Consider the following 24982-nt stretch of genomic DNA (forward strand, 5'->3'; position numbering starts at 1 on the left):
TTAAGGCTTCAAATTACTTCTAAAATCGTCGTAAGTCTGAGACTCTGTCCTGAGCTTCGGAACCGGGACAATCGAGGAAGTGACCATCGAGGGATCAAGCTCGCGTATGTAGGAATCAATATAAACTACAGGCATAGGTGGAAGCTTTCCAGGGTGTTGTTTCCGGTGGCTACTGAGCGCGGGTTTCTGGACAAAAGTTTTTCCGCAGATATCACAAGTGTACGGGCGCTTGCCGCTGTGGGTGAGCAAATGCTGCCTCAACGTCGTCTTCTTGGCGAAGGACTTGTGGCAAATTGAACATTTGGCCAGCTTCATGCCCATGTGGGTGTTCATGATGTGCATCCTCAGAGCCGGTTTGTCCTTGAAACCTTTGCCGCAGTGGTCGCAGAAGAGTTTGCGGACTTTGGTCACCGGATTCTTGTGGTAGTTCATGTGCTTTACCAGCCCCTGATCGCTGATGAACTTCTTCTCGCAGATATTGCACCCAAACTTACGCTCAGCGTGGTACTGGTTTATGTGCAACTTCATCGACTTTTTCTTCCGCGACGTGTAGCCGCAGAACTCGCACAGCAGAATCTCTCCCTCCTTGTCTTTCTCTCGTTTTCTTGCAATGTCGTCTTCCGCGCACAGGTGGATCTGGTACTGGGAATGGGTCATGTCCTTTTCCAAACACCTCCCGCAGGAGAACTTCTTCACCTGCATCAAAACTTGCCTGTGTCTAGTTCTCTTGTGGCTCTCATACTGCCGGACACTCGTCGTCCGGTACCAGCAGTGCTCGCACTTGTAGTACTTGAGCTCGTGGGCCTCGTCCACATGCTTCAGGTAATCTTTTGCCAACGCAAATGTCTCTGAACATTGCAGGCACTTGGTGAAGTGTTTCTTCGAATGCATTCGCTTGAACACTTCCGTCTGCGGGTCACTTGCTCGCCCTGAGTAAACAACTCCGCAACTCTTGCAATAGTACTTCAGTATTGGCTCCTTCGCTGTAACCGAATTTTTGTTAACCACCGGGGGAATCTTTAACTCACGTCCGTTTGAATTCTCCGTCTGATCCTTCGGCTGCTGGAGTATTTTAACTCTCGTTGAGCTCAGTACCTCAACTCTGCTAGTATCCACAACTTTAACGCATCTAAAACACGAAAATAAAAAAAATTTGTTATATTTTATCGAGACTTGATATTCTGCGAGTACTTACGTGATAAAAAAAATAATAATAATAGTAGTAATAATTATTGAAAATAAAATAAATAATAATTTTATTTGCAGTACACATTAATTTAAGACGTATTAAATTCAACAAAATTATACGCTCCAGTTACTTGGAGACTCTTTTCAGAATAAAAGACTTTATTACTTTTCCAGACTGGATGCCATTAAATTTATTACGACGCCGGCATTGTTGCCTACGAATGCTTCAGTACTTGAAAATCTAAAAGCCATTACTTAGCTTGAATTATTGTCCGACAATTGATTCCAGTGACTCAGAGTTAAAGCTCGGGTGAATTTCCCAACTCAAATATATATCTAAAACATATTTATATCAATAACTTATATCTTATCAAGTTTATCATCATTTTAATAGACACTTACTTGCTTACTTTGCCCGAAAATTTATCAGCTCAGCGTTTATCAGCTCACATCAGACGACATAAATAAGGAAGCAAAAATATATAAAACGATATATTGGTGGTGTGAAATATTTATTAAACTCATAAACTGTACATAGTATACTTTAATACTTAATCAATAAATTTTAGCTTAGAAAAATATTTATTAGAATTACACATCTTAATAACTTACTAATTTTATTATTAAAAATTGATTAACATTAACAGAGTGAGGTATTGCCTCAACAACTACCGACCTCACGTTACGAAAATAAATTGACAGAAAAAAAAATGACAATTGATAATTTGTTGATTGATTAATAAATTTATTTATTAAAAATAATTTACAAAATAAGATAATCAATCGCTGATAGCCTCAACCTCGTCGTTGATGTCATTCGCGTTCCCGTTTTCCATCAGATACTCGGCGGTGAATTCTTTAACGAGGTCGGCGATAGGCATGACGGGAAGCGGAGGATGGGATCCGGGGTGAGTCTTGCGGTGACAAATAAGCCCGGGCTTTTGTGTGAACGCCTTGCCGCATATATCACACTTAAAGGGACGTTTGCCCGTATGGATAAGTACATGCTGGCGTAATTGAGACTGCCGAGCAAAGGCTTTGTTGCAAATAGGACAGTTGTGCGGTTTGCTACCCGTATGTACAGCCATGTGTCGTTTAAATGAATCTTTTTTAGTGAACGTTTTACCGCATTCTGCGCACACTATTTTCTCACGTTTTTCGTGTTGCGTCACCATGTGCTGGTCTAAATTTTCTTGCGTTACCATCCTGCGCTTGCAAATAGTACACTCATATTTTGGCTTGTAGTGAGCCCACTTTTGGTGAACGTAGAGGGACCCGGTGTTCTGACAGAGCTTACCGCAGACGTCGCAGTTTATCGGCTTCTCTTTGTGGTGGAAACGCACGTGGTTCGTTAGATCCCCTTTTACTTTGAACTGCTTCGGGCAGAACTTGCATTGGTGCTCGTAGGTGTCGGTGTGCTTGCGGATAAAGTGAGACTGGAGCGAGTGCTTGGAGCGACACTTGAACCCACACACGACACAGGGAAACTCCAAATTGCTGGGGCCTTTTTTCGGCCAGGTCTCGTGCTTCCGTTCTAAATGGGCAGCAAAGAGACTCTTTTTGAGTGTCCGGTAGTCGCAGACCGCGCAAATGTAAGCGCCGTCCTCTTGAATGCATACTTTCTTTTTGTGAGTCCAGGCGACGTGTTTCCGGAAGGCTATCGCTGAAGTAAAGGTCTCGGCGCAAGCTTTGCACTTTAGTGCTGGCGTACCTTTGGGGAGAATTGATCGATACTTTGGTTGTCTTTGGCTCTTGGTGGAGATCGCCACGGGCACCGGACCCTCAGGCGCTTCGGAAGTTTTCTCTCTAACGGGCTCAACATCGTCTACGTCTTCTTCGTTCTCACTGGCGTACTCGATTACTTGCGAATCTATACTGTCCGCATCAATATATTGCGGCACTTCTTGGACTTGTTCTTCCTCATCCTCTTCCTCTTCTTCAACTTGGCCCATAACATCTCCAACTCCATCTTCATCTCTATCACCATCTCCATCTCCCTCTACCTCTTCTTCTCCATCGATCTCTTCCTCGTCCTCGATTCTCTCTTCTCCGCCCACTTCCTCGGCTTCAATAAATTCACTTTGCGAAATGTGCTCCTGGTCCATTTCAATTTCTTCCGGTTCAACAACTTCCTCTTCAACTTGAATCTCCTCATGATGTTCATCTACGTCACAACTTTCGTCATTATCATTATCATTTTCATTGTCGTTGTCATTGTCATTATCATTGTAGTTATCATGATCGTCATTCTTTATGGAAATCACGTTCTCAGCAAGTTTTTCAATCGTTACAACGCTCCCCTCAACTTTAAATTGATACAAATCGCCTCGGGTCGGCTCCTTGCCGTTATCAGTCCGACAGATATCGTTTATTAAAATTGGCTTCATTTCAGTCTCATCAATTTCATCTGAATTATTTATAATATTTGCATCGACATCATACTGATAATCATAAAAGCTGGCATCGTTTCCCACAGACACCAACTCGTGCTCATCTTCCTCGCTCGGACCTTCAGTCTTGCACTGGCCCGCCAACTTTGAAATTTGATTCCTTCGCTCCTGCTCCAGCTGATCCTGCTCTTGCTGGTGAATAATGTAATCAATCTCGTCACTATTATTCCCATCATTATCGTCATCGACAGCCTCATCATCGTTACTCGGGATGTTCTCCATACTTATCGGCTCCTCGTTTTCAGGTACAAATGCATAATAAGGTTTCCCATCGAATTCCAATATTTGCCACTTTCTCATCACCACCGACTCTTTTTCAAAGATGAAAAACCCCCGTGGATCCCCAGAATCGTCTTCATTCCTCGCTCTTGTCGTAGCAGTAGCAGTTTTATTGACGTATCTGAAACACCAGCGGATGAATTTGTTAGTCATTATTTTTCGAGGGTTACAACGTCATTATTCGATTATTTCGTGCGTAGATTTATTAATAATACTTTATTTTTATTTTTTTTTTTTTACAGATTCACTTTATTTTCATACTGACAGCATTTTAGAATTTTTAAATTTATAGTAATTAAGTTACGTGTATCGGAGTCATTGCTTTGTTTCACTGGCAGTGATTGGCTACAACATAAAAATATTATTAGTCATCAATGAATAATTTAATATTATAAAAAAAATTTTTTTTCAAACATTTATTTACTAATAGAATACATTAAACTTCAATAGCAACATTTTATTTCCCTAATAATTATTTATTTCTTCTTAAATATTAACACTTAATTAAACTAACAAATAATTTCCATTTTTTACGTCCTAATAATCTAGATCTTTAGATAAAATATCAATGAACTCGTGCTACTAAAAAGTTTTTTTACTACTTCTTTAAACTTATATCAGTTTCAAACTTCTTAAAATTTTAAGTGCACTGTAAATTTATTCAAGTGTTTCTTAATCTTCTTTTTAATATTTCTTTGGTCTTCAAATATTAGTCACTTAAATTTTATAACATTTATATTATTTAACTTAAAGTCACACTTGAAACTTTACATTTTATCACTGGTGTTTCCTAAAATAAATTTTTAAAAAATATAAAAAAAAAAAAAAAAAAAAAAAAATACTTACATGTACATGTGCTTTTATTCTTACAGATCAATTTGACTATAATTATTTTTCATTTACATCAAGGAAATTAATTAATTAATTAAATATTATTATTATTATTTTTTAATTAAGCGAAAATTTACAGACCAATAATTAACGGCTCATAAATTTATGCTAGGAAAACATTTGATGTCAAAATATTGGAAAAAAAATGTGTGAATAATTTATATTTATTTGCTAGTCATAATATTGCCAAGAATATGATCAATGAGAACTCGAGGCAGCGGAGGATGATTTCCAGGATGTGATTTACGATGACTGATTAATCCGGGCTTCTGAGTGAAGGCTTTTCCACAGATATCGCAGACGTAAGGCTTGATGCCAGTGTGGATCAATAGATGCTGCTTCAAAGCCGTTCGCCTGATAAAAGTTTTACTGCAAATCTGACAAACATACGGTCTGTCGCCCGTATGAATCCTCATGTGAATTTTAAGCCGACTGTTGCGCGAGAAACTCTTTCCACACTCGTCGCAAACGGCTTTCTCGCGCTTCTCATGCTGTCTTATCATGTGCTCGTTAAGATTTTCCTGGGTAACCATTCGCCGTTTGCAAATATGACACTCGAATTGCGCTTTGTAGTGGGCGAATTTCTGATGAACGTACAGCGAGTTGCTGTTCAGACAGGTCTTGCCGCAGACGTCGCAAATTACCGGCTGCTCCTTGTGACTAAAGCGCACGTGATTCGTCAGGTCGCCTTTTACTTTAAATTTCTTTCCACAGAACTCGCACGTAAACTTGTAATCCTGAGTGTGTTTTCGCGCTATATGAATTTTAAGCTCATACTTGTTTTTATTTTTGTACTCGCAGAGACTGCAATTATACACTTCCGGTGCGTTTGACTTCATGGTGTGTTTCTTGAAGATGTGATTGTGCAGCGATGATTTTTTAATGGCCTTGTAGCCGCACTCGTCGCAAGACAAAATAAGATTTTCATTTTCTAATATCCTGTGGCGACGTTTGTGAGAGTACATTGTGTTCTTATTAGCGCATCGAAATTCACAGGAATTGCATTGCAGCTGACCAAGTGATTCTTGAAATTCTTTTTCCTGCAGCAATTCCTCATCCAAGGCTTCTTCATCAATAGTTTCATCTTCGCTTCCGCTTGAATTTTCATCTAAAGCCAAAGCTTGCTCATCAATAAACTCTTGTCCTTGTCCGTCTTGAAGCGCTTCCTCTTGTAGAGACTCAAAAGCAATGACATCAGCAGCCGAGGGTATTTGCGGATTCTCAAAACCTTTAAGCTCGGCCAACAATTCTTCTTGAGTGACTATTTTAAATTCACCCCCGCTGATATCAAGATCCTCATTTATCTCGTCCTCGTCCTCGTCCACTTTGGTGCTGTGCTCCCGTTCCCTGTGCGCTATCAACTCCTCCTGTTTGTCGCACGTAAACTGACAGAGCCGACAATTGAATTCCCTTCTCTGACTCAGTAATTTCTTGGGGACCATTTTCCTCAGCACCATTTTGTTCAACCGCTGACTGATATTGTGAAAGACTTTGTGCCGATTCAACATACTCTCCAGTGGGAAATTTATGTTGCACTTGTCGCAAAAGTACCTATTTATTGTTCTGACTTCCGTCACCCGAGGGCTAATTTTTTTAGTCTGTGACCTTGTGATCATCTTCGAAGGTTCCAGTATCAGCAAATCTTTCCTCTGTTTCCCTCTAGAACAAAAAAAATTACTGTCATTACTGTCTTAAATTCAATTACCGTCTTCTCGAAATATTACTTACTCCAGTAAATATTATTAAGTTTTTTTTTATTTTTTTAAAACACGTAATTATCTGCACAACACTTTAATCACTTTAATTATTTTTTTATCAATAAATAAAAATCATCAAAAAATTTAAATATATTTATTGTCTTATAAATAATTTACATAAAAAGTATATATATTTTTATCATGATAATTTTTTAAGCGCAGATGACTAATGCGTCAGATGTCTACAGCAGTCGTGAAACTTTTACGCAGCAATTACATGGTAGAGTTTAAATCCCACATGAATTTTCCCGGCGAGATATAAAATCCTCAAGAGACAGCACACGTAATTCAAATTCGCAATCATTTAAACGATAAACTTTTCGATGGTTGCGTTATGCGGTTAATAATTGCTCTTAAGACCAACCGCACATGCCACCAGTTTGATATTAAAGTTTATGGTAAAGTTAAATCCCATTGCATTTTAAATCGCTCAACTTTATATTATACTTTATCCCCATCAGTGCTAATGTGTTTCATACATTATGAACATGTGCACCTGTCCTGATATTCAAATAATCTCTACTTAGGTTCAATATCTCCTGGAGTTTTAAATAAACCTATCCTCAAATTATTAATTGCGTCGATTGAGTTTAAATAGACAACTTCCGCAGAAATGTCCTTTACTTTCGAGTAAATTAATTTATTGGCTTAATTTTTCGATTATTTCAACGGCTTAAAATTCTCTGTAGCTTTCTGGAGACTCGAGTTCTGACTGCTAATTTATAGCCAATTATTGTGGATTTATAAGTTCTGAAAGCTTTTCCCAGTTTTATTTTTTATTCTCCGTTTTCTCGGCTTGCACAACAATGATATCGATCCAACTTCTTTGCTGTCAAGTCTCGTCTCTCCTAAAACATTAATTGCCGTTTTAAAGAAGCATCTCTAAAAGTTTTCGATAACTAAAGTTTTATTTACTAAAGTAAAATAATTAAATATTAAATACCTTCTGACCGGGAAATTTGAACTTGCAGATCTTTGGGTCTTTGAATTATCGTCAAAATACTTTTAATAAATTAATTTTTTTGTTTGTCATCTTCAACTTTGTCTTTGACGCCGTGCAGAAGCTCTGTGATTCTGATCGGCGGGGGCTTGGGATGAACTCCTGGGTGTTTTTTACGGTGCAACATCATGGGCGACCGCTGGGTGAAACTCTGCCCGCAGATATCGCAGACGTAAGGCCGCTCGCCGGCGTGTGTAAGCAAATGGACTTTCTGTGAGCTCAGAGAGCTGAAAGTTTTCCCACAAATAGCACAGAGACAAGATTTTTCGCCTGAATGTGTCTTCAGATGCTTGGTAAGTCCCTGCTTGAATTTGAACTCGACTCCGCACTGCTCGCACACATATTTAATGCTGTGCAACTCGGCGTGACTGTTCAAGTTCCTCTGGCTCTTGAATTTTTTTTTACAAGTCACACATTCGTACTCTTTTATTTTTAATTTGTGCTTGTAGTATTTGTGAAAGTAGAGCGAACTCTTGTTGGGATAAGAGCTGCCGCAGATATCGCACACACATGATTCCGTGCTGTGATCCTTCATGTGGGTGGTGAAGTCCGACAGGACTTTGAATTTTTTTCCACAATCCTCGCACTGGTAATTGTATTCATCGGTGTGCTTTCGGATAAAGTGTATTTTCAAATAGGCTTTAGACTTTGCTTTAAAATCGCACACACTGCAGGAAAAAAATTCCGTCTGCTCGCGATGAGTCTCCATGTGTTTGTTCAAATACACATTTGTTTTAAAATTTTTGAAACACATCGCGCACTTGTAGGGCCGCGAATTACTGTGCCTTAGCATGTGACTCTTTAATTTACTTTTAAGATTAAATGACGAACCGCAAATTTCACATTTAAATTCTTCAGCTCTTTTATTTTTATTTAATTTAATTAGAGCGGAAGTTTCTTCTTCATCTGATGACAAGACGATCTGTTTTTTCTTTATTTTTTTTCTACGAGCAAGTTTTTTACTACCAATTTTAATTCCCTTTGGTTTTTTGATCTCACTAATGGTTACTGAAATTTTTTCCTTTCCACAAAATTTAATAATCTCATTTTCATAAATAACCGGTGATTTTTTTTTACTTAATACACTTAGAGACTTTGTCAATAGTAAATTTTTTTTTACTGACAATACCCGGTTATACCTAAAAAAAAAAATTTCAAAATGTCAATTAACTCAATTAATTATAATGATAATTATTATTAATGTTATTGTAAATATAAATATAAATTTAACGAGCACATGCAGACAATATAAAACCATAATAAAAATAATACACTCGCATATTAATAACTTGCGCTTGAATATTTATTATTTTTTTTTTTAATGAAACTTTTGGTTCCACTTCGAGACTATGAATATTTAAATAAAGATAATGAGGACTAGGAAGCCCGTATTATCCGTAATTATATTCACAAGTGATAACTTTTTCTTTTGGTAACTCGTTCTTTTATAGTAATAAATATTTCAGAGATCTTGATTTATATTAAGGATCTAGAAAAATAAAAATTAACAATTAGAAATTGAATTAATTAATTAAATAATAAATTATTAAATAAAATAGACGAGCTTACCTGCAGACAGACCTGAAAATTTAAATTCACGAGCTGGATCAAGGAGTTTAATAAGAATACAAAGTAGTTATTTTAACCAAGTAAATATAAAATCTATTTCTGATGTATAATTAAAGTAATACATGAGTTAATACATGACCTTTCAACAATACTATTATTCAATTTTTATAATTTCATCATTCCCTCAACAATACTTATTATAAATCAACGTTTTCATGATTAAACACTAAATCACTATAGCAACAGCTTCATTTTAAAGGACCCAAGTAGCCGAGACAACTTTAAGATGTCATTCAAACAATCAAGTTTTTTAAAATAAATTAGACATCCATTTTGGTCCTAGGAGTCATAGAAAATCTGTCCTTTTTTTCCGTCTTAAAAAATTTATTTCATTTGAAAAATTGTTGAGATAATTAATTTGACATCTATTTGTAATTAATTTTTTGCCGTTATTTGTGTCAAATCTTTTAAATAGATTGTTTTTCGATGACAAATTTTTTACTATTTTATCAACACTTTGATGCCTTGATAGGTCAAGAAATAGCCTCAAAATTGTTATCTTATAGATGTCAAAAAGTCGTGGGCTACTTGGGTATAAAAAAAAAACAATCTCCATTGACAATTAAAAATATAGATTGAGTTGAAACTTAAGACAATTTTTTTTGATACTTTGCTATAATAATAATAATATTAATAAAAGATATTTCCTTTTATTATTCATTCCTAGAGTTATACATTAGACACTAGATCTAGATCTAGACACATGTGGTTTTTTGATGGGCGGTGAGATTACCCTGACACGAAAATCCCCTCTGGCAGATTTGACACACGTACGGTCTCTCCCCAGTGTGTCCGCGACGATGAATAGTCAGCGTTGATCTCTGGGAAAAAGCCTTCGGACACTGATCGCACTTGTAGGGTTTCTCGCCCGTATGGACGCGCCGGTGCATCCGTAAATTTTCCGAGTCGGTGAATCCCTTGCCGCATATATCACATACGTAGGGCTTTTCCCCAGTGTGGATGCGCCTGTGTTTCTTCAGATGCTCGGCGCTGCTCAAACTTTTCCCGCAAAAATCGCACAGATACAGTTTCGTCGGATTGTGGCTCTCTTTGTGCCGGAAGAGTGAGCGCTTTGTTGCGAGAACTCGTCCGCAAATATCACACGTCGTGCTGGTTACTTTATTGGCCTTAATTTCTGGATGAAGGCGTCGGCAGTGGGCCGACAGTTGCCTCCTTAAGTAAAACGAATTCCCGCACTGCTCGCACACAAAGGGCTTGTCGCCGGAATGAATATTGTAGTGTTCCTGTAAATCAGTCGCTTTCCTAAAGTGTTTGTCGCACTCGTTGCACTTGTATGGCAGACCCGCGTTGTCTGTATGCTTCAGCATGTGAACTGTCAGAGCGGCCAGTACCGTGGTCTCGTAGTCGCATTCCTTGCACATGTAGCTCGGCAAGAAATGGGTTTTTTCGTGTCTCGTCAAGTCGCGATAGAGACGGAACTTCTTGGGACAGTGCTTGCAGGTCAGGTCACCGGTCGTGTGTCTCACCAGGTGTTTCTGGTAATTACTCTTGTGTCGGAAGACTTTGTTACATATTTTACACGCCAACTCTCGCCTCGATCTATTTTCTTTCTTGACCTCGATGTCTCTATCACTGGCATCGACGTCCGAGTGCTCCGCTGACGACTCAGCGCAATCTTTTTTACTTTTTTGTCCGCTGTGCTTCTTCATATGCTTGCGGAGGTTAACCATCGTACGAAAAACCCGACCGCACTGGTCGCAAGTACTTTTGTGCTTGCTCTCGTGCATATCAGCTTTGTGTTGCTCGAACAGCAACGGCGAGGCAAAAAATCTAGCACAGAGCTTGCAGTAATAAGCCAGCGGCATGTCCTCTTGGTTATCGTGATCCTCATCTATAACTTTCAACACATCAATGCCTGATTTATGGGACACATCAGTGTCTGACTTACGAGACATCTCAATGGACGGATAAACTGGATTAATGTCAGGTATCTTGTCATCATCCATCTGAACAACAACCGGATCACCATTTGTCAGTCTTAGATCTTCATCATTTGTTGCTATCGAGTAATACGCTGAGATTTTGCTGCATCGAGTCTGGGTGAATCTGAAAAGTAAAATTCAACGTATCCATAAGTCATTTATTTATCTCTCCAGTTGTCATTTTTATCTGTACTCATTTTGTTTGTTTGTTTTTTAGCTCATTATTATTATTATTATTATTATTAATTTTTTTTTAACTTTTATTTTATATACTTATTTATGTTTTGTTCGCTTAACTGTCTTCGTACACCCGCACAGTAGAAAATAACATACTGCCTGTAAAGTGTACATTTTAAATAAAATTATAAGTCTAAGGTGATATTAATATTCAACTTGATAAATCTTAAACTTTTTTTTCTTTTTTTCAGTATTTAATAATCTATATTTGTATTTTTTTTTATTCTTCGTACATTTTGTTACAAGTCTCGACTCTCATAATACTTTTTAAAGTTTTTTTTATCACGATCACTGCTATAGTATACTTTTAAAATATTTATAAAGATTAATACTTAAAATTGTTCGGTTTAATGAAAAATATATAAAATTCTTGCGAAGGTATTTTTAAAATAAAGCACTTGGGTAATCAATAAATCACTTGTTTACGGGCTACGGCTTAGAGCTTACGGCTGATTGATGGAACAGCAGCTACGTGGGCTGAACGACCACCACGTGGGCTTTGTTGTGTACATTAAGCAGCGCTCTTGATACAAACGACTTGGTACACACTGTGCACTGATACGGACGCTGACCTGTATGATAACGTTTGTGTATCACCAGGGTCGAGTGCTGAGTAAATGATTTCCCACAAGTGTCACAGCTGTAAGGTTTCTCTCCTGTATGCGTGCGCTTGTGTACCACCAGTGTGGTCCTTTTGTGAAAAGCCTTACCACAAACATCGCAGACCAGAGATTTCTCACCTCCATGGAGGCGCAAGTGGTCCTGGAGCGAGCCCCTGGAAGATACTGATTTCCCACAGAGATGACAGTCGTATTTATTTTCCCCCGTGTGCGACTTGACATGAACCATTAGGGAATTTTTGTAGGCAAATATTTTACCACAGAATTCACACTGATGTTTAATGGGTTTGAAATTCGGGTCATGCATGTTTGCATGTCTCGCGAGAGTGTGATTGTTTGGGAAGGACTTGCCGCAGTGATGACACACGTGTTCTTTCGCGCCGTGTTTGATGTTCATGTGTCCGTGCAATTCGGCGTTGGTGAAAAATCCCTTGCCACAGAGCTCGCAGAAGCAGATATACTTCTCAAAGTGCCGGCGCTGGTGCATCGCTAATTGCGAGGCTTGGATGAACGCACGTCCGCACACGTCGCAGATGAAATTGCGCTCGCGGGTGTGGATCCTCCGGTGCACGGCCAAGGTGCTGGTGCGTTTGAATGACTTGTTGCAGATGTCACACTGGTAAGGACGCGCGTCGCTGTGAGCCACCAAGTGGCCTTCGAACAGATTCTTTAACCGGAAGTGTTTGTTACATATTTTGCAGACATATGACTCTTTATTATTTCTATTTTTATCTTTAACTGAGACTTCCGTCTCTTTGTCTTTTGTATCAGACGATTCTTCGGCTGGAATTGATTTTTGATCGGTACGTTTTAAAATCTCCGTATGTTCCGTCTTTATTTGCGAGGAAGACAACAATCTGAAAGTAAATAATCTTGTTTATATATTGTGATATTTAGATTTTTTAATTATTATCAACACTCCATCTTACTTTAATATATTAACTTATGTATATATAAATATATAATTATACGCTCGGATAAATTCTAAAGTAGACGTCAAAATGATCAATCTGAAAAATAATAAGAGTATTTAATTTTTTTTTTTTTACATTTTTTCTGATACCACGAAGATTTAATTTAAATATTACTCACTTGTCACATACGTACCTCTGTGTTACCTAAAAAATTACACTAGCTAATTAAGTAAATAAGTATTTAAATGTAATGAAAAATCACGAGGAATTTATTAAAATAAACAACAAACGTATTGAAGAAAATAATTGTATTTAAAATATGGTAGAAGATAGACACGTAACTGTTTTTACATTTATAAAATAAGTATCAGCAATTTACAGTATTAATCTTGATACTCTTCTTCCAACTGTTCAATCTCCTCGACTTCTTCGACTTTCGCGACGTCTCCCTTGTGGCCCTTCATGTGCGAATTGAGTGACCCGTGCTGGGTAAATCTCTTGTGACATATTTTACACTCGTACGGTCTCTCCCCCGTGTGAGTCCTGAGGTGGACTATGAGATACTTCCTGACACTGAAACACTTGCCGCAGACCTCGCAAATATTTGGTTTTTCTCCAGTGTGTATCCTCATGTGTACTTGCAAGTACGACTGACTGGAAACAGATTTCCCACAGACTTCACATTTAATCCGATTCTCCCCCGTGTGTTTTTTGACGTGACCCTTCAGAGAAGTCTTCCAATAAGTCTCGTAGTCGCAGAGACTGCACTTGAATTTTTCTCTCTCCGAGTGGCTTTTCGCGTGTAAACTCAAGTAAGACGCGCTGGCGTACGAGGCGTTGCAAATCCTGCATACAAAAGGTCTCTCCCCGGTGTGCGTGAGGATGTGTCGCTGCAGAGATTGCTTGGTGTAGAATCCCCGCTGACAGTACTCGCAGTGAGCGTAATATTCTTTGTTGTGTTTCATCATGTGCAGACGCAAGTCGTACGGCGACACTTTAGACATCCCGCAAATTTCACAGGAGTACCGTTTGTTGTGTTGCTTCAAGTGGATCCTCAGGAACTTATCGGTCTTGAAAGGTTTGTTGCAAATGTGACAGGGAAAAGGCCGCTCCTCCTGGTGCATTTTAACGACATGTCTCGCGAGCTTTTCGTCGTCGTAGAAAATGCGGTCACACTGGGAGCATTTTTCCGCCTTGGGTTTCCCGTGATCCAGTCGATAATGTCTCTCCCATTGATGGAAATTCCACGACTCCTTGCCGCAAATTTTGCACTTGTACCTTTTGCCGGTCTTGGGCGCAGATTTGTCGTCAGTTTTTTTCGAGTCTGATTTTTTAGCTGCTTTGGAATTCGCTGGTTTTTTTTGTGTCACTGGAGGCAGAGACAGTGGTATCATTGGCGGCGGCTCCTTGGTAGCGCAATTGACTCTCAGTAACTTTATCTTAATAACATTTACTTTTTGTTTATCGTCTGATGAGATCACAGTCTCTCCGTTGGCATTTTTTGCTTTTATCACATCTCCTACATATTCACTTTTGATGGACGTTATCGGTATTTGCTCTACTCTCGGGTACTTTGCATATGCGTATGACGCCGGCAGTTTCGTGAGACACCTGAAAATGACAAATTGTGTCAATGCAACAGACCTTTGATTACTTTATTCGACAATTTTGAGTTATTAATTCTAAATTATAATTATTTTTTTTTTGTTTACCGTTAACAGAAAATTTATCACCCGAGTTAGTCCGGGGACTAGGTAAAGATCTTTCTCGAGTAGCTAAAAATAAATTTATACATACATATAAAGTAAAAAAATATATCGTACACTTATAATTCCAACTTAATCCTTCGTCAAGTTGGATCTTCCTGACGTGTAAATCCGACGGTACTTATTTTCAATTCCATCTATTTTTTGTTAATTATTTATAAGGCAATAATTATACACATTTAAAGTACTTTAAATATATTTTTTTAATTCGTAATAAAAAACATTTAATTAAAATAAATTCCACTGTTTTATAAATCAATAATAAATACTGATAAATTTTTAATTAATACTGAAAAGAGATTACGGAGCTAGTTGACAAGAAGGTACTCGGACTAGAAAGTTTTATAATAAAAATTAAAAATAAATTTATAATTAATAATAATAATAATTATGGCAAAGGAGGAGGAGTTCGATGAGTGCGAAGATGACTAGTGAGTGTACCGCGTTGAGTAAAAGCTCTGTCGCAACGATGACACTTGTAAGGTTTCTCCCCCGTGTGAATGCGACGATGTTTCACAAGATATCTTCTGGAAGCGAAAGTTCTCCCGCAGAATTCACACACCTCCGGTTTTTCCCCGGTATGAATTCTAATATGAATTTTCATGTAGTCGCGGCGAATCAGTTTCCCGCAGTACTGACAAGGCAACTGGCCCTCTCCTGTATGGGTCCACATGTGCTCTTTGAAGCAGTAGCTGTAGAAGGTTTCAAACTCGCAAATACTGCAGGTGTATTTTTTCCTAGTATCCGGCTGAGAGTGGATCCTCATGTGACTTTTCAGATAAATCTGATTTCCAAAAGGTTTTTTACACACGTCGCACTCGAAAGGTTTTACACTGGTGTGTCTACTCATGTGATTTTTCAAATTGGCCTTAAGATAAAAACCTTTTTTGCAAACGGGACAAAATTCAGTGAACTCTTTGTTGTGTCGCCGCACGTGAATGTTCAAATCGTACTCGGAGGTTTTTTTAGCACCGCATATATGACACACGTGAGGGCTACCGTGCAGAGCCATGTGGACTTTCAAATACTTTTTTTTTTTAAACGTCTTCTGGCAGTCGAAGCACTTGAGCTGGTGATTCTTGACTGGAGTCGACGGCCTTGACTGTTTGCCATCGCTGTCATTTGTGTCAGACTTGGAACTGTGACCCCTCGATCTACGATGAGATCTGCGTCTAGAAGCTCTAGGTGTCTCGGAGTGACAACAGCTGATGTCGTCAATCGTCGTATGGTGGGCCAGTAAATCTAACTCTGTCTCAAAATTTTCCGCGCATGTTTCACAACGATAAGGAGCTTTTTTTTTTCCTCTCACACGGTCTCGTCCTTTATGTTTTTTTTTCGAGCCACCGGTAGTAGAGCGCTCGCTGTCCACTAGTAAGTCTTTTCCGTCTCTGCAATTAAAAAAATGCCAACTTTCAACCAGCGGCTTGACTACATGCTGACATACATTGGCCCGACGATTAAACATCTCAATGGCAACGATCAACAAAATCACTGACTCGCTTACTGGGATTCCAACTGGACATGCTATCACTCAGCCAGGATTTAATCAATACTCTGTCCTTCTATCTAAATAATTTTTATCACGCCATGCAATATATTTTTAAACTTATGCTAATTATTATTACTAATTCTAATTACTATAAATATTTATTAACAAAGTAGGAATTTGCATAAAAAAAAAAATCATAATTTATTTGAAAAGTATATAATGTACTTTTATTTAGATATTTATACATAATGATCAAAAAATTTATTGAAGAAAAATAGACACCGTTGAAAATAAATTTCATTTAAAATATATTAAAAATAGTCGTTGACGGTGATAATGTAATTATTTATTATATTGATAATAAACAATAAAAAAAAGTCGTAATCTAATAATAATAATAATAATGATAAATATAAATTCTATCTAATTTAATTATCAAAATAATTACATACAAAAATTACTTCATTTGTAGGCAACATTTTCATTTTAAAAATAAAATAATTATTTTTTATACTACTTGAATTACATTATTTACATATAAAACTCTAGTTATTTATCCGTTTTCACCAGCCAACATTTTTATTAAATATTCAAATTATTTATATAGATAGATTTAGTTATTGATCCCCGCGGCATGTAAATAGACAATTTAACTGTACTGTCAATTAAATTGCACTTTTATAATTTTAAGCAAATAGGGTAAGAGCACCAGTACCCAGCTTCTAACCAGCAGCCAGTCGGTCATATACTTTAATATTTGCTCAAAATATATATAGATATAATTTAACATAAAGTGGCTGATCACTGGTTTGAGACTGGGCACTGGTGCTCTTATCTTACTGTGGAATGTAATAAATAAAACTGCCAATTATTTAATTATCTATCGAAAAAAAAAAATTTTTGTTTATTAAAATGCTTCTAAAAATAATAATAATAATAATAATAATAATAATAATAATAATAATAATAAAGTTGATTAATTCTGTACAAATGCCGCTTGGACAGATCAATGTGATCGTTAACTCCAAGAATTAAGGCCATTCTGACAGTACCCCCTTCCTCCGCTTTTTCAAAAATTTTCTATGACAACTATCAGAAGCGTATCAAAATTTTATCAATGAGTTAAATAAAAATTAAAGTATTAATTGAAAAAAAAAAAAAAAAAAAAAATAATAATAATAATTCGAGATATAAATTTAAAAAAAAAAAAAAATTACTTACAGTTGACATCAATTAGGAGTTAAACGAAATTGGTGAAAGAAATTTCAGTAAAATCTTTACAGAATTTTTAAATTTTGTAGGGTAAAATTTATTCAATAAATTTTTTTCAAACTCCTAATTGATGACAATTGTAAGTAATTTTTTAAAAATTCTATAACGAGCAAATTGTCCTTTTTTCAATTAAGATTTGAATTTTTATTTTTTAATTAATTAATAAAAATTAAATACGGTTATGACAGTTGAAATTCGCTGCATATTTTTAAAAAATGGGAGGTACTTTGAGAATGCCCTTAACAATTATATTTATATTTATTAATTAATAATATTATCATGTTAATTTCTTTTACTAAGGCACAGAAACTTTGTTTTCCTTCAAAGAAGTCAAAATTATATCTGGACAATCATCATTATCATTATTTATATTTAATAATCAAGTCGTTGACTGCTGATTTATATACATTTATCATCAAACAATCGAGTCTAAAAAGTTAATCCCCAATTATTTCATTACGATTCCTAGATAAACGAAAAATACTGAAGTCTACCTGATGTCGGTAGTTTTGTTTTACTTTAATAAGAAGAAAAAAAAAAAAGAATTACATCACGTAAAGAAATAATAACGATCAGACAAAGTATCAAACGCGAGTCATTGATGACGGACAGATTTTTCAATAGCTAATAAAGCTAACTCATATTGTTTATTTATAAATATATATAATAGTTTGTTTACTTGAATTCATGTAGAAATAAATAAACATTCGCGTAAAAACAGTACAATTATTTTACCATTGTATATAGAGTATATAATAATATAATCTCATATTTTCAATAACCTTTACTATTACATCTATTTTTTTATAATAATAATTTTTATTTTTATTTTCATTACTTTAAACTTAAATGTTTAGCGAACGTTGAGGCATTTATTTTTGTGCTTCGGAGTTGGTCCATAAAACTCAAATGTTTTAATTGGCCGGAACAAAAGTTAAAATAAAATGAAAAGTTAATTAAACTTATGATAATATTTACAATTATAAAACTGTATATTGTTCGAGGCGTTGTTTAAATTATCTAAGCTGCGAAACAGACCAAGAATTAATCATCCCGACAAAATATCACGAAAAGATAAAATAATAATGATAATAATAATAATAATAATAATAATAATAATAATAATAACTAATAGTTAATAATTTAACCGGACAGTAAAACAGAAACTGTCTCAATAACACGTGTTTGCGGTTGATCCTGCAATTCCTCATGATGAAGCTCATCTGGATGTAGATCTTCAACTTGTAGGTGGTCAGTAATATGTTCAGTTATGTGGTCTGGCTCGTGCATCGAGTCGTGCATCGAGTCTTGCATCGAGTCTTGCATCGAATCCTGCATCGAGTCTTGCATTGAATCATGCATCTCCAATTGGTCATGGTAGTTTTCTTCTTCTAGATGCTCTGGCTGCAAATGCAGCTCGTGCTGCTGTTCTCTGGCAGTCTGCTTCGCGTGAGTCTTGAGATGACTGTTCAGCATAGTCTTTGAGGCAAATGACTTGTGGCAAATAGTGCACGGGTAAGGTCTGTCGCCTGTGTGTCCTCGTAAATGAACCACCAGAGTGGTGCGCTGCGTGAACCTCTTCTCGCAGTGAGTGCACTTGTGAGGTCTCTCCCCTGTGTGAGTGCGTCTGTGTACACTCAAGTAATTTTGAGATATAAAACTCTTGCCGCAGTGGTCACAAACATGAGGTTTCTCACCAGTATGCTTGCGCATGTGGACCGTCAAGTAGGTTTTACTCGACACACCTTTGCCACATATAGGACATGTATATTCGCTCTGCTGTCCGCTGTTTCCGTGGGTCCGCATGTGGACCAAGAGCACTTGCTTCCGCGAGAATCGTTTGTTACAGAGCTCGCACAGATGCTTCTTCTGGGGCGGAACGTAATCGGGCTGGTGGAGTTTCGCGTGGAGCCGGAGACCCTGTCGGTATCTAAAGGTCGCGTTACAAATTTCGCACTGGAATGGCTTCTCCTGGGAGTGCATCAACTGATGCTCTTCGTAACTATTACGGGTGTAAAATCCAGTACCACAAATATCGCAGTGATACTTGTACTCTTGATTGTGACGTCTCTCATGACTGATGAGATTCTGCCGGTGGGGCGAAGTGTAAGTGCACAGTTCGCATGAGTATAATTTTTGCGGGCTGTTGTTGTTGTGCATTTGCTGCTGATGTTTACTCATAACAGCGGCATTCATGAAACTCCGTCCGCAGTGTTCACAAACGTAGACAACTTTGTCGTCATCGATCTCCGTGGACTCGACAATCTCCTCGGCAGTTTCTTCCTCGACGTCCTCCATAAGTTGGTACTCGTGTCTTGGTCTCAGATGATCATGGGTGTTAAGATGTAGCTCAAGATCTTTTTCACTTATAAATCCGTCCCCACACAATTCGCACTGACTGATAGTCTGGACAGGTACGACTATTTCGTCGAGATTTTCATCTTTAGCCACTCGTAGAGTCTGCTCAGTCAGCACCAGCTCGTGGGTTGTGCCTTCGCACAGTACCTTCATTTCACCGACGTGGCACTGGTCCGGTGACAGCGTCGTGATTTTTGATACATAAAATCTGTAAATAAGAGACAATACTAAATCAATCAACCACATTATTATTATCACTATTCATTTATTTTTTTTTATTTATTATTATTATTTATTTATAATATCTTACTGCTTCCTCAGTATACTTTGTTCTATTTATTTTTAAAAAGAGTTCTGATCAAACCGCCTTAGTTTCATTATTTCTTACTAATTTATTATTTATCTATTTATTAATTAATATTATTATGATTTTTTTGTTTCGTTAATTGCATGAAGCTAGCTGACTTAATTAGAAGAATAAATTAATTTTAAACGACGTTAATAGTTGTTGAGACTTTATTTATTTATTTATTTATTTAAAGCTGGATCAATTGACTGGCTGAAGAGTTCTAGAAAAAAAATACACACTGCATACTGTAATCATATAGAATAATAGATATGTAGATATAGAGATAGAAATAGACAGATAAATGGATATGTAAACCCTGCGTACATTTGTGATAATAAAAGAAAGTATAAAAAAAAGTCGTTGACCGATAGCTTGTGCATTAAGTTGGTCACCCAACGTTGCGTCGTACAAAGAGCCCGCGAAAACGCTATCGTATCGATTCTTCTTCGGTTGTTGGACGCAGGCGCGTGGATAGCGAACGGGAACATCTGCCTGTTGTACAGTTTACTAAATTGTAATCGATCTGGTAATTCAACAATTACACTTACAATCCCTCCGTCTGTTACAAGTATTTATATTCATATTCATATTTTTTTTTTTTTATACTCATACGTTTTAGTGGGTAATATCTGAAAACAACAAACGATAGATTATCCTACCGCGGTTTTATTTCTTCATTCAGCTGATGGTCATCAGGTGAATCAACTCGACTCGGACTCGATCCGTTGAAAACTACTGCCGCTGGTATTAAAATTATTCTTACCTTTAATTTGAATCCAGAACTGAAATAAAATTAAAAAAAAAAAAAAAAAAAAAAAAAAAAAAGTAATGATGTACGAATTTTAAGAGATTGATAAACATTTTGAATATTTGTTTATTGAATTGAGTATTGACTAATATATAGACGGAATGAAAAAAAGAAAAAAAAAGAAAGTAAAATAAAAACAACCGAGTAATGTAATTGTAGAGTATAAAGGCACGAATTGCCGTCAAGTATTACATCAAATAACATAGAATATATAAGTAGTAATAATGATCAATATGAAACGTTTATACGGACAATCGATTAGTCTAATATAATATCACTGTTTACAACTTATACTTGCCGCCGGCTTTCCCGCACTTGGCAACTTGATTATAATATTTTCTTATAATTTTTTTATACCTATGATATACTTTCAACCCTCGGTAAGTCTAAAGTTACGTTTTATCAACTTGGCAAAAACTATGAGTCGACTTATCAAAAGATTCTACAAGTGACTCCTTTTTTCTTCACTTATAATAATCAAGGCACTTTGAATTCTTTTGTTATTTTTTTAATTAAAAATTCTTTTTTTTTCTTTGTCTATTATTATTATTATTACTATTAAAAAATTTCGCGAGATCGCGTTGTTTTGAGTTTTCGAGTAATAAAGGCAACTCGACTTATATATCAAAGGCACATATTAATATTGGCCGGCCGTTTAAAAACTATAAGGCAAAAGACTCAGTACCAAATCAGAGAACTAGCACTCGATCAAGGAACAAGTCCTGATCAGAGATCTAATACCTGGATCACTTATGTATTTATATTTATCAAGTATAGATAAAAAAAATACAAGGAGTGATCGGATAGTAGTTTCCTGATCGGATACTGAGTTTTTAACCTTAATGGAATGAATAATTTCTAAATCCAAGTTTTGTTTCGGGCCCTATACTATGGACGAGATTGTTGTCAAATCCCCAAACTCGCCGTCTAATCTATAGTAATAACAATATGTATACATATATTTATAATAATAATAATAACATAAGAAACAATTATCACAGGAAAAACGTGAATTTTAATAGTACTGATTGATAATAAAGGATCCAATCCACCCTTAGCCATTGAAATGGTAATAATAATAATCCTCATTATGTTCAGTGTTTCTTCATGTGATTGAGCATTATTGTACGCGTAACGAAGCCTTTGCCGCACAGAGTGCAAGTGTACGGACGTTCGCCAGTGTGATAACGTCGGTGTACAGTGAGTGTCGAGGCTTGGGTGAATGATTTGCCGCACATCGCACACAAATACGGTCTCTCCCCCGTGTGAATACGCTGATGCACGACGTAGTACTTGCGATGAGTGAAACCCTTGCCGCAGACATCGCAAACTAGCGGACGAGATCTGTGGACGGCTTTGTGGCTGGTCAGTGACTCGATTGTGTGAAACTGCTTGGTGCAGGAGTCACATGGGTAAGATACTGGAGTGTCAAAGGATGACTTGTCCATGGCTACGTTGCTTGTCGAGGTAGGTATCGTGATGTGGTTGATGTTGTTGGTGGGAGATGGATTGTTAACCAGCATCGGTGGCGTCGGCGAGCTTTGGATTATGGACTTGTGGGTCTTAGCGTGATGATTGTAAAGAGTCCGGGTCTCAAATCGCATGGGACAGCGTGGGCAGGTATAGGGCTTGTCTTGCCCAGTGAGGTGGATCTTCTTGTGGCGCTCAAGGAGGGTGCGGTATCGAAAGCTCGCTTGACATCGATCGCAGTTGAAGGTCTGGTCGTTTGTCTGCTCTGGTGGTGGAGACATCAGCGTTGTGTTTGTAACTATGATATTATTTTGCTGTTGTTGCTGATGTTGTTGCTGTTGTTGTTGCTGATGTTGCTGCTGCTGCTGCTGCTGATGGATAATTTGTTGATGCGAAGTCTCGTGCATACGCAAGTGACCCAAGTTAGGAAACAGTCGGCCGCATATTGAACAAGAGTATTTTATCTGGCCGTTGTTGTCGTTATTGTCCAGACGACGACGCAGGTCGTTGGTATTGATCTGGTGATTCATTCGTATGTGATAGTTTAGCTTAAGAGCGCTACGGAACTCAAGGCCGCAGCTTAGACACTGATGAGACTCCGTGTGGACCTCGAGGTGCTCCAACGGAGCCATCTGCTCGAGCGGTATCATTGAGGACGGATGCGAGGGATGAAGGTATGGCGAGGACATCGGAGCAATGTACTGAACCCCTGGTGACATCATGCTCGTGTAGTTGGTGAAGATGCCTGACTGTAGATTGCAACAGTTGAGAAATGCGCCATCGTTGATCTCTGGTGATGGTGACAGTATTTGACGTAGCATTCCAGACAAACCACCAAAGCTCTCAGTTTCCCTGTAATTGACACAAACACCCATCGACACAATCCTACGGAGAATGGTGCCGTTTACAAAAGTGTGGACTTTACTTTTTTTTGTAATATTTTTTTTTTTTATTTATCTATTTTTTTTTGCATCCAGTTGCAGACTTTAACACGATTAGCAGGCGGTGATGACATATAGTATAAATAATAGTAGTAATAAAAAATCATTAGATGTATATTTTGCGAGTGATTCTGCCAAATGGCTGTGCAAGGTGCTGAGCATTGCTGATACTGTCATTATACGCGAATTATTTTATTTTAATTATTTATTTAATTATTGTCAATTTTAAAATAAATATATGTATTTAAAAAATACAACCGCTTGTAGTTTTTTAAAATAAAAAAGTCTTGTTACTATTCTATAAAAAAATATAAATAAAAATTCGATACCGTTGAAGCTTAATAATAATAAAATAATTTACCTCACCTTAAAACGATAATCCAACTCCGTAAATAATAAATCTTCTGGACAGCCTGTGCAAGTGATTTCTTCAAGATCATTATGTTTCACTCGCACTTACATCAATTTGATGTATTGATTAGTTTTTATTTTAGTAATTAAATTTATTTACAAGAAAAAAAAAAGTTGTCATGAGGTATAGAGCATGACACTGGCGCAAAATGCAGCCGAGTAATCAGCAGTAAAAATAATTTAAAAAAGTTGCATTAGAAAAAATAATTTATAAAAAATATGCAAGAATAAAAAAATGGACGCATCTCAGTGTCGAACGGAGAAAAAGGTGCTCTGGAAAAATTTAATGGCTGAACCGCGGATGCGACAGCAAACAGCTCGGGCAGCACGTGATCAGGGAGACCGCAAAGGCCGCGGTCATCCAACACACGGTTAAGTCACGGCCAGAGAACCCACTAGCGATGTTTCTGCCTGCTGGTGCTCGCAGAAAACCGGTTCGCCAAACTAAAATACCAGGCACCCTTCATCAATTTTATTCTTTCGTGTTCGCGCGAAGGACACACTCGATAGTGCACCAAGATAACGTCCTTTTGTACGCAACAAAAATAAAATAATAAACAAAAAAAAAAAAAGAAATCTATTTACTCATAAATAAATAAAAAAGTATTTAAAAATGAGAATCAACTAACTCACGTTTTACGTGAAATTTTTTGTATAAATTTACAAAACCAAAGAATACTAATCAAAATAAAAAATCCTAGTGGAGAAAAAATCAATACTCGCCTTAGAATAAATTTTAATCCGTCTCTCCTCTTGAATCCTCAGTAAATATTGAGGTCTTCTTCTTTTTTCATTTATATTTTCTTACAACTCAGTTATAAAAAATTTTTCAAGCACTAGATCAACGGCTTTACCTCTCAATTTAAATTTACCAGCTTCAAATTTCACTTTTACATAAAAACACGCTCGCGAATTCCCGTATTTTGATATAGTATTAAATGCCTTGATTTTCATATTTCATAGTAACACATCGCGTTCGCAAGTTTTTATAAAAATATTGACAATAATAAAATATAATAATAGTAATAATAAATAGTATATCGATAGTGATAACAGTAAAATATTAATAATAATAATAAATAAGTAAATAAATAAATAAATAAATATGTACATTATTGAATGGACCATGTTATATATATATTTATGTATATATATATAAATATATATAATAATAATAAGAGTACTTTTTAATTTGTCAGAGTGGATGGAG

At 36.7% G+C, this 24982-nt stretch overlaps 3 protein-coding genes across 3 annotated transcripts in view; all 3 read right to left on the reverse strand.

The window, feature by feature from the left end:
- LOC128668484 (zinc finger protein OZF-like) lies at positions 1-1440 on the reverse strand. Its single transcript, XM_053741589.1, has 2 exons — positions 1355-1440; positions 1-1129 (listed from the first exon to the last, which is right to left on the reverse strand). The coding sequence occupies exons 1-2, from the start codon at positions 1438-1440 to the stop codon at positions 1-3; spliced, it is 1215 nt and encodes a 404-aa protein (XP_053597564.1).
- Positions 1163-24982, reverse strand: part of LOC103572459 (zinc finger protein 711-like) — a 27033-nt gene continuing 3213 nt past the window's right edge. Inside the window, exon 5 of the mRNA XM_053741317.1 lies at positions 1163-4038. Within this exon, the coding sequence (XP_053597292.1) occupies positions 1968-4038 (2071 nt within the window). The 3' untranslated portion in view covers positions 1163-1967. The remainder of the gene's footprint in view (positions 4039-24982) is intronic.
- Positions 14835-16228, reverse strand: LOC103572429 (gastrula zinc finger protein XlCGF8.2DB). Its single transcript, XM_008551049.3, has one exon. The coding sequence runs from the start codon at positions 16137-16139 to the stop codon at positions 15063-15065; it is 1077 nt and encodes a 358-aa protein (XP_008549271.1). The 5' UTR covers positions 16140-16228; the 3' UTR covers positions 14835-15062.

This window comes from Microplitis demolitor, chromosome 8, assembly GCF_026212275.2.
Source record: "Microplitis demolitor isolate Queensland-Clemson2020A chromosome 8, iyMicDemo2.1a, whole genome shotgun sequence".
In the NCBI taxonomy this organism is placed as follows: Eukaryota; Metazoa; Arthropoda; class Insecta; order Hymenoptera; family Braconidae; genus Microplitis; species Microplitis demolitor.

Excerpts from the sequence above, each read along its gene's own strand:
- LOC128668484 (XM_053741589.1), bottom strand. The coding sequence starts at position 1,440 with ATGGCTTTTAGATTTTCAAGTACTGAAGCATTCGTAGGCAACAATGCC. Across the intron at positions 1,130-1,354 it reads ATGGCATCCAGTCTGGAAAA|ATGCGTTAAAGTTGTGGATA; the intron begins GTAATAAAGTCT and ends TTCGTGTTTTAG.
- LOC103572429 (XM_008551049.3), bottom strand. The coding sequence starts at position 16,139 with ATGTTTAATCGTCGGGCCAATGTATGTCAGCATGTAGTCAAGCCGCTG.